Below are 15,841 nucleotides of genomic sequence, written 5' to 3' on the forward strand. Positions count from 1 at the left end.
TTATTGATAATCATGGTGGAAAATAAGTACAGTGACCCCCCGACCTACGATGGCCCCGACATTCGATAATTTCAACATGCAATGGCCTCTCAGAGGCCATAGCATGTTGAAGGCAGCATCAACATAGGATGCTTTTGTATGACGGGGCCATCGCATAAACGGCTATCCGGCAGCGCAGACTGCTTCAGCTGCCACCGGATAGCTGTTTATGGTGCCCCATGTGCTCCGGTGATGGTCTCCTACCTGTCCTCGGGGCTCCGGAGCGTCCTCTTCGGGATCCCCTCCATCGCCGCCGCTCTCCATCGTCATCACGTCGCCGCACATGCCGTCCCGTCACGCAATAGGAGCGGCGTGCGTAGTGACATGATGACGGCGGCGCAAAAGCGACGATCCCAGGCAGCAGAGACGTTCCGGAGCGACGGGGACATCATGGGGACGCGGCGACAGCGATGGAGCGCAACATCCAGGGCAGCGGTGACGCTCCGATGCGGCGGGGACAGGGGAGTACAACTTCCTATTCTTTACATTGCAGTGCCAGACGTGTCCACCTGCTTAAGCCAGTACATGTCTAGGCTCATCTGAAGTTTGCTAGAGAGCATTTGGATGATCCAGAAAATATTGGGAGAATGTCATATGGTCAAATGAAACCAAAGTAGAACTTTTGGTAAAAACACAACTCGTCGGGTTTGGAGGAGAAAGAATGCTGAGTTGCATCCAAAGAACACCATACCTACTGTGAAGCATGGGGGTGGAAACCGAATGCTTTGGGGCTGTTTTTCTGCTAAGGGACCTGGACGACTGATCCGTGTAAAGGAAAGAATGAATGGGGCCATGTATCATGAGATTTTGAGTGAAAACCTCCTTCCATCAGCAAAAGCATTGAAGATGAAACGTGGCTGGGTCTTTCAGCATGACAATGATCCCAAACCTGTGCAACGAAGAAGTGGCTTCGTAAGAAGCATTTCAAGGCCCTGGAGTGGCCTAGCCATTCGCCAGATCTCAACCCCATAGAAAACCTTTGGAGGGAATTTAAAGTCCATGTTGCCCAGCGACTGCTCCAAAACATCACTGCTCTAGAGGAGATCTGCATGGAGGAATGGGCCAAAATACCAGCAACAGTGTGTGAAAACCTTGTGAAGACTTACAGAAAACATTTGACCTCTGTCATTGCCAACAAAGGGTATATAACAAAGTATTAAGATTAACTTTTGTTATTGACCATATACTTTACCATCATAAGTTGCAAATAAATTCTTAAAAAATCAGACAAATGTGATTTTATGGATTTTTTTTCTCATTATGTCACTCCTAGTTGAGGTATATCTATGATGAAAATTACATGCCTCATCTTTTTAAGTGGGAGAACATGCACAATTGCCCCACTGTACATATGTTTGTATTCCATGCTCTCTCTAACTTGTGGCTTTCTAGCTAGCGCAAAACTACAATTCCCATCAGGGCATGGCCGGAGTTGTAGTTCTGCAACAGAGCTGTGTTCCCTAACCTGTGTCTAAGGCCAAGAAGTATTTACTTCAGACTAAGACTAGCCAAAAAAAAATAAAATATATATATATATATATATATATCTATATTTACTTGGACCAATGTAACAGATTATTTTAGACCAGTGTTTCCCCAACCAGGGTGCCTCCATCTGTTGCAAGACTACAACTCACAGCATGCCCGGACAGCCTTCGGCTGTCCGGGCATGCTGGGAGTTGTAGTTTTGCAAATGCTGGAGGAACCCTGGTAGGGAAACACTGTTTTAAACAGTCAAACGGCACCATAATCTGCACATGACCCTCTAAGGCTATAACAATACAACTTCCAGCACAACCAACAGCCACAAGCTGCAGACTTTTACCCATCATTTCCTCATTATACACAAGGACAATCTTATAAAATGGCAGCTGTTAAATACGATCTAAAAACTGATACTTACAGCATAGAATATGTCCAAAATCCCACACGTCGCCCTGCGGATTACCTGGAGCAGTTGCTGTAAATCTGTCTAACGTAATCTTGTGTAATCTGCTCATCCATGCCATGCTATCCGTCTACACCATGCTTATATTTAGCCTTACAGAGAAACACAGTAAAGCATCTACAGAACAAGCTAGAACATACAGAAGCCATTATATACCATACTCTTCATTCTTTAGAAGGGGGAAGGAGGTGCAGGTCTTCGGTTCAGCAACTGACAACCTGACCTGTGTGTCTCCACTCCTGCCCTAATTCAATTAATCCTCTCATCATACGTATCCCCCCCCCCCTCCCCTCATGTGCTGTACAGTGTGCCAGGCAGAAGAGCGGAGAGTCAGGTGTGCCAAGATGAGCCAATACTCAGGCTACTACTTGGACTGAGTGTCCACAACTGGTCAAGGTAATAGAAGTATGGAGGCGGAAAGATCCCTTCAATTTACTGCACTAGAAAGGGGTTTAATAAATATACAAAAAGTACAATAGGGGGGAATTCATCATTACTGTCTGTGCTGGATGTGTTTTACAGTAAATCATTTTCAGCTGTGAAAGTGTTAATTTAGGAAATGGCGCACAGCATAAGAGAAATCTGTCTGAGCAATACAAAGCTAGGGAAAATGACCTCAGCACAGTCAATTTCAAACTGAAAGGAAAAGTAGCCGTGTGGTAAGTGCTGAGTGTTGCTGTATTGCATTGCTGATTTCAAGGAGTGGTGGATAAAAGGTTTCTACAGTAATATTGTTATTCAAGATGCCACAGTCTGTTTCTAAAAACTTAAAGGAGTAATCCGGCACGCACTTTTCTTATTTATCCGGTCCGGCTGCAAAAAAACAAACACTTTCTCTTGCCTGCCTACGTGCCCCCAGAGCTCCGGTACAGGTGTTCGGTCGCCTGGCTGTTTGCTCCTTCCTGTTAGCCCGGCACGTCACACAGAGCATCAGCCTATCACCGGCCGCAGCGATGTCCCGCCTCTGCCGGTGATAGGCTGAAGCTCCGTATGACGTGCCGGGCTAACAGCAAGTAAGAAGCAAACAGCCCGGCGACCGAACACCTGTACCGGAGCTCCGGGGGCACGTAGGCAGGCAAGAGAAAGTTTGTTTTCTTTTTTTTTGCTCAAGTTCTGTCACCCTTGGCGCAGGAATATACTCCAGTCTCCAGAGAATCTGCCTCAACCATGTCAGAACCCCCAATTCCAAGTTCCAGTCCTGTCAGTCAAGAGTCGCCACCTACTCCAGCTATCGAAAGGGGGGAGCCTGTCACCAGTCCAGCTGAGTCAAGAGCTCCAGAAGAGGTTGCTGTTCCTGAGTCTCAAGAAATGGTGCTGCATAGGTTCCAACGGTCCACGCAAGGGCAGATACCCGCTAGATACAAAGACTAAAACACAACTAGTGTACACAGTTATGTATACACAAGTCAAGTATACCTCAGTCACATACAGTAGTACTGTATCACTCACATTACACAGTCTACTAACAGTCATAGATCAATTGTGTATAATGTGATGTATCATTATGTTCGTGCACAGGATACTTTCCTGGCCAGAAAGTACTCCTGAGACTAAACTTATGCACAATGTCAATACAAGGTAACAGTATTGTCATAATGTTATCTATAACAGTTGTCTAGCCTAAATATGTCTAGAATAAACTAATAATAGTGTTCTGAGGAGATGGGTTTTAAATGCCAAGGGACCTCAGTAGCCAAGGCATTGGGCAGAGAGCCTCAGGCATCCCAATCCGAAAATGTCTAAGTTTAAAGTCTAGTCATGTATACAATGTCTAGTATATAGTCTAGTCATGCAGTAGTACAGTGGGGATCAAAAGTTTGGACACCCCAGGTAAAAATTTGTATTAATGTGCATAAAGAAGCCAAAGAAAGATTGAAAAATCATTCTTATAATATGTCAACAAAAGTTTGATTTTATTTCCATCATTTACACTTGCAATATAACAGAAAACAACAGCAAAAAAGTTTGGGCACCCTGCAGAATTTATAGCATGCACTGCTCCCTTTGGAAAGCTGAGACCTGCCAGTGTCATGGATTGTTCTCAATCATCATCTGGGAAGACCAGGTGATGTCAATCTCAAAGGCTTTAAATGCACAGACTCATCTGCCCTTGCCCCAACAATCAGCACCATGGGTTCTTCTAAGCAGTTGTCTAGAAATCTGAAACTGAAGATAGTTGACGCTCCCAAAGCTGGAGAAGGCTATAAGAAGATAGCAAAATGTTTTCAGATGTCAATATCCTCTGTTAGGAATGAAATAAAGAAATCGCAGTCATAAACAGTGAAAGTTAAAGCAAGATCTGGAAGACCAAGAAAAATATCAGACAGAACAGCTCGCAGGATTGTGAAAAAAACGATTCAAAACCCACGTTTGACTGCACAATCCCTCCAGAAAGATCTGGCAGACACTGGAGTTGTGGTACACTATTCCACTATAAAGAGATACCTGTACAAATATGGTCATCATTGAACAGTCATCAGAAGAAAACCTCTTCTACGTCCTCACCACAAAAATCAGCATTTGAACTTTGCAAATGAACATATAGACAAGCCTGATGCATTTTGGAAACAAGTTCTGTAGACCGATGAGGTTAAAATGTAACTTTTTGGCCGGAATGAGCAAATGTAGGTTTGAAGAAGGGGAACAGAACTTAATGAAAAGAACCTCTGTCCAACTGTTAAGCATGGGGGTGGATCAATCATGTTTTGGGGTTGTATTGCAGCCAATGGCACAGGGAACATGTAACTAGTAGAAGGAAAAATGGATTCAATAAAATTTCAGCAAATTTTGGATGCTAACTTGATGCCATCTGTGAAAAAGCTGAAGTTAAAGAGAGGATGGCTTCTACAAATGTATAATGATCCTAAACAATCCACTGGGGATTACATCTAGAGGCGTAAACTGAAGGTTTTGCCATGGCCTTCACAATCTCCTGACCTCAACATAATTGAAAATCTATGGATAGACCTTAAAAGAGCAGGGCGTGACAGACAGCCCAGAAATGTCAAAGAACTGGAAGGCTTTTGTAAGGAAGAATGGGCAAAGATACCTCAAACAAGAATTGAAAGACTCTTGGCTGGCTAAAAAAGCATTTACAAGCTGTGATACTTGCCAAAGGGGGCAGTACAAGAAATTAACTCTGCAGGGTGCCCAATCTTTTGCAGATGCCATTTTTTAGTTTTCTGTTATTTTGAATAAGTGTAAATGATGGAAATAAGTGTAAATGAGTGTAAATGATGGAAATAAAATCTAACTTTTGTTGACATATTATAAGAATGTCTAATCTGTAATTTGATGCCTGTTAGAGATTTTTCCATCTTTCCTTGGCTTCTTTATGCACATTAATACAAATTTTTACCTGGGGTGCCCAAACTTCTGATCCCCAATGTATATTACATGCATAGTCAAAAATGTAATGTTTTGTATAGTTAACTGTAAAATGCATAGTCCAGTTATATGCATAGTCAAAAGGTCCTTAAAGTTATATGTCATCACTAATCTTGTTCAACCACAAGTCAGAGCACGTAAGGGCAATATATACAAAGACTCTAATGTTAGCCGTTATTTTACCAGCCTGAAATGGACGTTTGTTATCTCAAAATGCGTCAGGACTGCATCTGGCCCGCGGCCACTTCGTTCCTCAAGCCTGACAGAACCCACGTCGAGGACGACTTATGTTAAGTAGGGGGGTTTGCGATGTCCCAGTACAGAACATGGTTCTGTACTACCCTTAGGCCTGTCAGGTTGAGACCCTCAGTGACCTAGGGGCTCCCCTGCAAGGTCTCCCCCAGTTGTTCCATAAAGTGTGCATCACTTTAATGCCTAGACAGTATCCTTATGTATAGGTAGTACAGAGAACCTGTGAGAGTTCTCAAGGACCTGTAAGTCTGTCACATGTTATGTTACGCAGTCACATGATTTGTTGTCACATGTTCTCCCAGAGAGCACCAGCTTAACCTATGACCCGCAGCTTGACCAATGACCCGCAGCTTGACCAATGGGCTTTAGTTCAGCCCCCCCACTATATAAAGGGGCGGCCATTACAATTCTCTCTCTTTGCTACCAGCTCTGCTGCTGCAAGCATCAAGTCTTTTCTGAGCACAGCAACCACCAGAGATTGCACTGCAAGTGATCAGCATCTGGAAGACCCCAAAAGCTACAGTCATTCCAGTAAGTCAAGTCTATGTCTGTTGTCACTGAAACTAGTCAAGTCCTGCACATAGTCAAGTTAACTACAACTATGTTGGTCCAGCAAGCTGCGAGGTCCTTCTGGGTCCTGGCCACCTCTCTGGGAATTCTGGCCTTTGCCGTGAAGATAATTCACCCAGTCTTCTACTCAGTAAAGACTCCGTTTGACCATAGCTGGTTGGGTACTCTCATTTCATTTCTAGCAATTGATATATCGGAAAATCCAGGTGTGTAGTGTTCCGGAATCCGAAAACCACACTGGCGTCACGAACACTAGGGGTTAATAACATCCAGTCCCCGGGGTTAATACCATCTGATCCCACCACTCACACCGCTACACCTGTGGTCCCCGCCATACACCCGTGCGTCACTATATATTAAACTTTTCTCTTTTGAATATACAGTCATGGCCGTAAATGTTGGAAGTGGAAGTATTTCTCACAGAAAAGTATGTATGTGCGTGTGTATATATTATATATATTTACACTTTAAAAAGAAAGGGCTGGCACCAGTGACTATATGTCCTGTATTGAAGATGGAATCCGCTAGTGTAAGGGCTGTATGTGCGCTAGATGGTGGTGCAATGCAACAACAAAATCACAGTCCAATGTGTTCAATGGAAACAAGAAACGAGGTTGCACTCACCATAACTTCTTAGCGTACTTTATTCTTCCATCTCTGCCGCTGCCCCGTTGCCTCCCCCCATCCCCGGTGGCATTACCTGGGTCGGGTCCGCGCTGCTGTAGGCCTCCAACGTGCATCCCCTTTGTCGTTGCTATGCGCTGCACGGCGCGGCGCATGACGTCAGTGCGCCGCGCCATGCATAGCAACGACGCAGGGGACGCACGCCGGAGGCCCGACCCAGGAAATTATGCCACCGGGGATGGGCAGAGGCAACAGGGCAGCGGCGCCGGCAATGGGTGCCGCTGCCCCTTCTCTCCCCCTGGCTGTCGGCGCCGGCAATGGGGCGCCGGAACCGATAGTCAGGGGGACAGAACGGGCAGCGGCGCTGATAACCAGGGGGAGAGAAGGGCCGGCAGCAGGGCTCTAGACCCCAGGAAAGGCAGGGGGAGGGAAGCGGGCAGCGACGGCCTCTCTCCCCCTGCCTTTCCTGGGGTATATCGGGGTATACACGCGCACACACGCACCCTCATTTTACCATGGATATTTGGGTAAAAAACTTTTTTTACCCAAATATCCTTGGTAAAATGAGGGTGCGTGTTATAGGCCGGTGCGTGGTATACCCCGATAAATACGGTATATGTGTGTGGGGGGGTGTGTGGGTGCGCACGCGGTCACGCATGTTTATATACAGTATTATATTATAATAGTACTAGCTGAGTACCCGGCGTTGCCCGGTTTTTCCTTTCTTATCCTTGTTGGGGAGGAAAATAAACAAAGGAGGAAGCTTTTGACTTCATATCCCGCCCTCATATATTGTTGTCATATCCCAAGCCCATATCCCGCCCTCCTATCTCGACCTCTTTTCCCGTCCTCATATCTCGACCTTCTTTTCCGTCCTCCTATCCCGGTCCTCCTATCCAGACCCGTAATATGTGTACCAGTTATTGAAATATCTCCAGCCGTACGGAAGTTATGTGGGAACATACATTTCCCATTGATTTGCATAGGACTCCAAACAAAAACCATGACCCTCACAAATGGAGGTAGTTAAGGGTTAAATTAACTATCCTATATTTTAAGTGGACATCTAAGTAACATGTGACCAAGTATTATCGAAATATCACCAGCTGTTTGGAAGTTCTGCAGTAACATATTTCCCATAGACTTGTATGGGACTTTAAACATAAGCCCCACCCCTGGCAAATGGGGGTGAGTAAGGGTTAAATCACCTATCCTATGTTTGTTGATGACATAAACAACATGTGTGCCAAGTTTCATGTTAATATCTTTAGCTGTTTGGACGTGATGCTGGAACATACATACACACACGTTGAGTTATATATATATATATATATATATATATATATATATATATATATATATATATATATATATATGTAAAAATAGTGCTGTATTAAATCAAAAATTTTTTGTATCCAAGGGAGACCACTGGGAACTAGGCCTCTAACTCTATGTTCTTTATGGACATTTACTGAGCAGTGCTGCTGTCTTTGTTATAATAATATATATATATATATATATATATATATATATATATATATATATATATATATATATATATATATATATATATATATATATGTATATAGCAATCCAGTGGGAGAGCAGCACATCAGAAACAAATTGAATGGTGGTGCAAGCTGATAAGGTCCAGTCTAAGCCCAAAGTACACATCCAAACAAAACGTAGAACCGAAAGGAAAAGAAACCACTTGAAAACGGACCATGTATAAACTAAAATAAATTTTATTTAGAATATTATAAAGACATATAAAAATTACACAATTTTGTGTAATTTTTATATGTCTTTATATTAGTCTAAATAAAATTTATTTTAGTTTATACATGGTCCGTTTTCAAGTGGTTTCTTTTCCTTTTGGTTCTATATTTAGAGTGTTTGCCACAGGACCCTATACATTTATGAGCGTATCTCCTTTCCTTTTTTGGCGCTTTGATCCAAACAAAACGGTAGCTGCAGCACATATTATATATATATATATATATATATATATATATAGTTGCCACGCAACACTAGTGCAATTTTTAACCCCTTAAGGACGCAGCCCTTTTTCGCAATTCTGACCGTCACTTTACGAATTAATAACGCGAAAACGCTTTTACCGAATATTCTGATTCTGAGATTGTTTTTTCGTGACATATTCTACTTTATTTTGGTGGTAAATTTTCGGCATTACTTGCATCCTTTTTTGGTGAAAAATCCCAAAATTTTATGAAAATGTTGCATTTTTCTAACTTTGAAGCTCTCTGCTTGTGAGGAAAATGGATATTCACAAATACAATATGCCCACTTTATGTTGGCATCATAAAATTTACATATTTTTGCTTTTTGAAAAAATTGAGGGCTTCAAAGTAGAGCAGCAATTTTCCCAAAAAATTCATGAAAATTGCTAAATCTGAAGGGACAGATGTTACAGAACTACAACTCCCAGCATGCCTGGGCAGTCCAGGTATGCTGAGAGTTGTAGTTTGGCAACATCTGGAGGGCTACCTTTTGGGCACCACTGTAACAGTGGTCTCCAAACTGTGACCCTCCAGTTGTTGCAAAACTACAACTCCCAGCATGCCCAGACAGCCTTTTTGCTGTCTGGGCATGCTGGGAGTTGCAGATTGGCCTTCCTAGTGTTGGCCTTCCTAGTGACCCTCCAGATGTTGCAAAACTACAACTCCCAGCATGCCCAGACAGCCTTTGGCTGTCTGGGCATGCTGGGAGTTGCAGTTAAGCCTTCCTAGTGGTTGCCACAGTAAAGTTAGTTTTACTTTCACTTTCAATCCCCCCCCAACCGTCGATTCCCTACCTGATCCAGTATCCAGCAGTCTCCAGCGAAGATCCCGGGTCCCCAGGCAATCTTCTCCTGCAGGTAAAGCCTCCATCTTCTTCCCACGATCCCCTCGACATCCAGGGGCGCGCAGAACGGGTGGTTGCCATGGCAACCCCTTCTCCTGCACTGCCATTGGTCAGAACTCCGTTCTGACTAATGGCAGGGGATAGGAGGAGATCGCAGCTCTGCGACCTCACTCCTATCCCTTAGGCTGATCGGGGCTGTCGCTGACAACTCCGATTAGCCCTATTTTCCAGGTGATCGGGTCACCAGAGACTCGATCAGCCCGGAATTGGAGAAAATCGCATGTCTGAATTGACATGCGATTTTCTCCGATCGCCGACATGGCCCCCCCATGTCTCAGGACCCCCCTGGACGATGTGCCGGGGTGCCTGCTGAATGATTTCAGCAGGCATCCCGATCCGGTCCCCAAACGGCTAGCGGCGGGGACCAGAATTCCCACAGGCGTATCCATACGCCCTGCGTCCTTAAGGACTCGGGATGCAGGGCGTATGGATACGCCCTGCGTCCCGAAGAGGTTAAATAGAAGTAATTTACAAATCTGTTTAACGTTTTGGCACCAGTAGATTAAAAAAATAAAAAATAAAAAAAGAATAGAAAAACAGAGCTAATTTCTTCCAAAACAGCGCCACCCCTGTCCTCAGGTTGTGTGTGGTATTACAACTTGCTTCCATTCACTTCAATGGAACTGAGCTGCAATACCACACACGACCTGAGGGACAGGTGTGGTGCAGTTTTGGAAGAAAAAATCTTGATAACACCTTTAACCTTCCGTTACTTTATAAACATTAGAAAGCAAACATTAAAACAATGGTACCTCTCCAGCTGCTTCTGATGCTTCTCTTCTCGGGCCTGGGCTTTCATTTGCTGGACTTCGATGGTGTCTGGTTTCCTCCGCCTCATGTAGAGCTCGTGGTTGCCCATGCACAGGGCCAGGATACGTTTATTGATTCTTAAACGAGGAGCGTAAAATACAAAATCCTGCAACAACAGAAATAAGACTATTTATTGCCAAATGTGATGTTCTGTAATGTCTGGTTTATAGAATTCATTTCCTATCTCCTATGAAACATTAATGAAGGGAGGAATACAATTCCACAGGTTCTTGGCGCAAACCGTCTGATAAACTCACAGTCCGTGACATATAGATAGTCCATTTATTGAAGTGCCCATACACACAAATGTGTTTTTCGAGGCCTTTACTAGCCTCTTTATCAATGTTAAAATGGTATATATATCTATATACACAATAGACAGTAAAAACAGGGTGCTTATAAGGCTAAAAGGGCGCTAAAAGTCAAATGATTGACAAGTGTCTGACGTCAGTACTCCTAAACAGTATTCAAGGTGCTCCGGTCGCTAATAGGGGTATTACACATGTAAATAAATATACATAACAGTATTGCAACATGTACCCAGGTCCCTTACCTCAATGGCACCTAGCGCCGTGTAAGAAAGAGTCCAACTGTCAAAGATTTATTCCTTGACTCGCACAGAGTTTGCTGTCCTCAGCCGCTGTCAGCGGAGGCCAGCGGTGAATGTGATGTACACTAGAAAAGTAATGTAGCTAGGGACGCTATTACTCGTGCATGCGCGGTGAGAATAAATAGCTTTTCGTGGTATCTGTCACTTTAAATGCTGTAAAGTTATTGTTAAGAAACGCTGTGATTAATGAATGCATGGAGTACAATATGGCGATGGTTATTCATTCTGGTCCTTAGCATTTGAGCATCTCTTCATGGGCTTACATTGAACGGTGACATTCAGTTATACCTTCCTTGTTTGGCGCACCAAGACAACCAACCAAGACTCTTTCAGGAGAGACTGATTTATAATTTCATCCAGCACTTGATTCCCTGATATCCGATTGCTGCGACCAGTTAATTGGATTCAGAAGTTTTTTTTATTAATCATCTTATATCATTTATTTCGTACTTGTGATTTCTGTGTGCTATTTTATCCTACATACTTGGACTTTAAATTTCTTCATCATTTCATCTTCTATAGTTGTGAATAAGGTACAATTTATTGTACATCTATATGACATCCGATTTAGTGAATCGATTCCCTCCCCAGGTTTATTGACACCAACTCTTAGAGAATACATCATTTACCCTCTGCTACAAGTGTCAAACATCTACAGATAGTGTGTATATGCCTTTTTCTCTCTCTCTCTCTACATTTATCACCACAAAACCATTACAACTCCATCCTTTTAGACATTATAAAGCCTATACATAATCTATTCTCAACTCATAACCTTGATATCAAATCCTATTCAAAATATGGATTACTGCCATAACCGCTTCAATGAGAGGGAACGTCTAATTGAACTCTCGGTGAAATCTATTATGAATGATTCTGAAGATGTCTTTCAAACAACCCCTAGAGTTAACACATCTCAAACTAAGGTCGATCTACAGAAATTATTCCTGGATTTGGAACGGCTCCTGAGGAGAGAGATTCAACACCAGCTTGATCTCAAGTTCATGCACATTTATATCAAGGAAAATGTGGTCCCAAGAGGACTACGACTAAGACCAGAACCGGCTTTCAAAAATGAAATTTTGTAGCTGAGTGGGAAAATACGATACATGGAAATACGAAACATAAGAATGATCGGAACTTCCCCAGAATGGATAGGTTATTAACCATCCAGATTTTGAATGCGGAGAAGGACACCTTGGGGAAAAAAAAAGTCTCTAATATTAAGCAGAGACAAGATTGACTATAATACCAATAATGTCAAATATTGGAAAAGAGAAACCAGAAGAAGGTTATTTGGAGCCTACTAATAAGGCACATGGAGTACATCAGGACCTAGAAGATGACAGAAAGAAACATCAACTCACCCCAAAACAACAACAGAAGAGCTGAACCAAAAAGCAGGGACTGTATTAAATCCTTTAGGGAAAAAGGTAGAGCCTTTATGAACAGTAAATATCACAAGGAGAGAAATCGCCTTATGTCAAAGAATAAAAGAAACCCTAATAATATGGAGCATTCTATGATGGGATTCAATATTTCCTGTACTGAAAAAGCTGACTGGATAGTCTCCAAAACAAGGACCAGAATAATCAACTGGACATATGCCCAGAAGGGCCAGTCTTAGAGGAATATCCAGTGCTGGCTATGAAATTAATGGATTGAGTAGCTCTTCTATCCCAGGACACAGATAGGCAACCTGACTCCAAAATAGGTTTAACCTTGGAACACCCAGGAACGGAAAAGAACACCAAGCCACCCACATAAAATTCAGTCCTTGGCACTTCCTCCAACATCATTCCTTAGTGTATGTCCTAAGGATAATTCGCCTGGACAATCAAACCAGGAGAAAGATCAATTCAACTTTAATATCACAGTCCATGAGGACCTGGAGAACCATCAGGACGCACCAATAAAGGATAGTAGAATCACACAAAGAAAAAAAAAAGAAAAAATCACAATTCACCGGCTTTTTTAGACCTCTCTCAAGTTCTACGTACCACTCCAGAACAGAGTCACTCTGGAAGGCCCCGGAAGGAGGCCCACTAAGAGGATGCAGGGGAAAAGGGAGAAAAAGAAAGGTCCGGAACTCAGAAACCAAAGAAAAACAAAAAACTCCTTTAAGAATCTTCAATCTATCTACCCACATATCTGATAAACAGAAAGAGAGTCCCTTATTTAGGAACTCTCTTTCCGTTTCAGACAATAAGAAACAAATTTGATCTTTTCGTTGACTTAAATACATAAGTGAGGAAACTCACTCTTGCAAGGCATTTTGAGATAAACAAAAATCCTCTAAACACTACAACAACAGCTACCAATACCACCATTTTGGATCCTCCTCCAATAAACACAGGTTTGAAACCAAAGTCAACATTTTACCCCTTGCATCATAGGGGCCACTCTCTAGATACATTTCTTTCATTGGTCACCCGCAATTTCAGACCTATCAATACAAATAATCAGTATAAACACAATTTGAATAAGAAACAGATTGACGCAATAAAATCCTTGGCTGCAAATTCAAGTATTGTAATACGAAGTGCCGACAAAGGTGGAGGAGTGGTTATCCAGGACAAAAGAGTTTATGTAGCTGAGGCACTGCGAATCATCACTGACCCAGCTTACTATGTACCTTTATCCAATGACCCCACCAAAAGGATCATAGAAGAATGCCACTTCATGGTGGATCAAGCATTTGAAAGACGAGTTCTCTCTAAAAAAAAAAAAAAAAAGAGAACCTAAAAATACAAAGCAGAGGCGCTCCCTGTGGAGGACCAAACTTGCTAATGGCGGACAAGGACGGGGATACAGGTGGTCTCTTACCCGCTCCGGTTGTGTACCGACATACACCACAATGGTCAGCACGTGTAGAAGAAAATTTTATTGTGTTCGTCGCAGCCTTCCCATAAAAACTTGTATGATCCAGTGAACTTCATAAAGAGTAGGGATTCTCAGGCGCTGACAGGAACAAAGAGGCTTCAGGTAGGTAAGTTCAGGTATAAAAAGCTTTATTCAGCCAAGATGCTAACGCGTTTCACTGCGCAAGCGCAGCTTCCTCAGGCATAGCAATCACAGATACAAGCAGGGTTATATACTCAAAGCATTTCACCCTTTACATACAAATTTATACAGATAGAGATATTTTACAGAAATACATTAAAAAGTATATCAATACAATCACCTTCTCAACAGCAATGATAAAGGGCAAACAAACAGGATAGATATATATATATATATATATATATATATATATAATAACCTTGGCTGAATAAAGCTTTTTATACCTGAACCTACCTACCTGAAACCTCTTTGTTCCTGTCAGCACCTGAGAATCCCTACTCTTTACGAAGTTCACTGGATCATTAAAAAAAAGAGAAGGAATATCTCAAAATAAAAAATCCAAGATTACCGATATTTTATCACCTCTCAAAAGGTTCATAAAGATCTGGACAACCCACCAGGAAGACCAATAATCTCGGGTGTCAAAACTCTAACGAGTAATCTCGCACATTATGTTGACCTCCTATTTCAGAAGTATGTTATTCAACTCCGTTCATACTTAAAAGATACCCCCAACCTAATAGAACTTCTGGAAGACCAAGTATGGGAAGAGGGGTATAAGTGGACCACTTTAGATGTCCCCATCCTATATTCCAACATCCCACATGAAAAAGGAATTAACACCATATCAAGAATCTTGGATCAAGACCTGTCAATGCCAGTCGAACAAAAAAAAGTTTGTGACAGACAGTATTGCATTTATCCTTAGCCACAACTACTTCTGTTATCAAGCCAAGATGTTCCTGCAGATAATGGGCACAGCGATGGGGACAAAATTTGCCCCATCTTCTGCCAACCTATATATGGGTGGCTACGAGGATGAATATGTCTACACCAAACCACCCTGGAAGGATTACATCGAATTTTATAAAAGGTACATAGATGACCTCATATATGCGTTTGGAGTGGGAGAGAAAGAATTTGAAAGATTTACGGAGTACCTCAACACCAACAATTGGAATCTATTATTCTCTGGGAAACGTTAAGAAAACGTAATTGAATATTTGGACCTGGAATTGACTACTGAGGATATGAAGATCATTACAAGGACCAATTTCAAAAATGTAGACTGCAATAGCCTTCTTGATTTTAACAGTTGCCATTTAAAAAAATGGAAACAGAATATACCGTATGGCCAATTTTACCAGATTAGGTGGAATTGTACTAAGACAACCGATTATATTTTACAGAATAGTACCTTCAAAAAAAGATTGAGGGAAAAAGGCTACCTAAAGAACATAATTGAAGCAGCCTTTAAGAGGGCTCTAAAGAACCCACCCGTGATTAGGAAGAAAGAGATGGACAAAAAGAATAATCAGGAACAGCAGGAGAATAAAGAATTCAGATACAACTTCACTACCAACTATTCAGCTGGGCATCTGAAAATCAAAGAAACAATATAAAAACATTGGGATATCCTACGATTGGATCAGATTCTAAATAAATTAATACCCGAAAAAACAAGGTTCACCTATAAAACGTGCTAGGACTGTAAAAAGCAAACTCCGTGCGAGTCACGGAATAAATCTTTATGACCGTTGGACTCTTCCTTACACGGCGCTAGGTGCCATTGAGGTAAGGGACCTGGGTAGATGCTGCAATACTTTTATGTA

General features: G+C 42.2%; 1 protein-coding gene across 4 annotated transcripts in view; it reads right to left on the minus strand.

Moving 5' to 3' along the window:
- The window catches only part of RDX (radixin), a 125,336-nt gene that overhangs the window by 19,935 nt on the left and 89,560 nt on the right, over positions 1–15,841 (minus strand). For all 4 annotated transcript variants that reach the window (XM_056561681.1, XM_056561680.1, XM_056561682.1 and 1 more), the window contains one exon: positions 10,498–10,661. In XM_056561681.1, coding sequence (XP_056417656.1) covers positions 10,498–10,661 — 164 coding nt within the window. The remainder of the gene's footprint in view (positions 1–10,497; positions 10,662–15,841) is intronic.

This window comes from Hyla sarda, chromosome 2, assembly GCF_029499605.1.
Source record: "Hyla sarda isolate aHylSar1 chromosome 2, aHylSar1.hap1, whole genome shotgun sequence".
Classification (NCBI taxonomy): Eukaryota; Metazoa; Chordata; class Amphibia; order Anura; family Hylidae; genus Hyla; species Hyla sarda.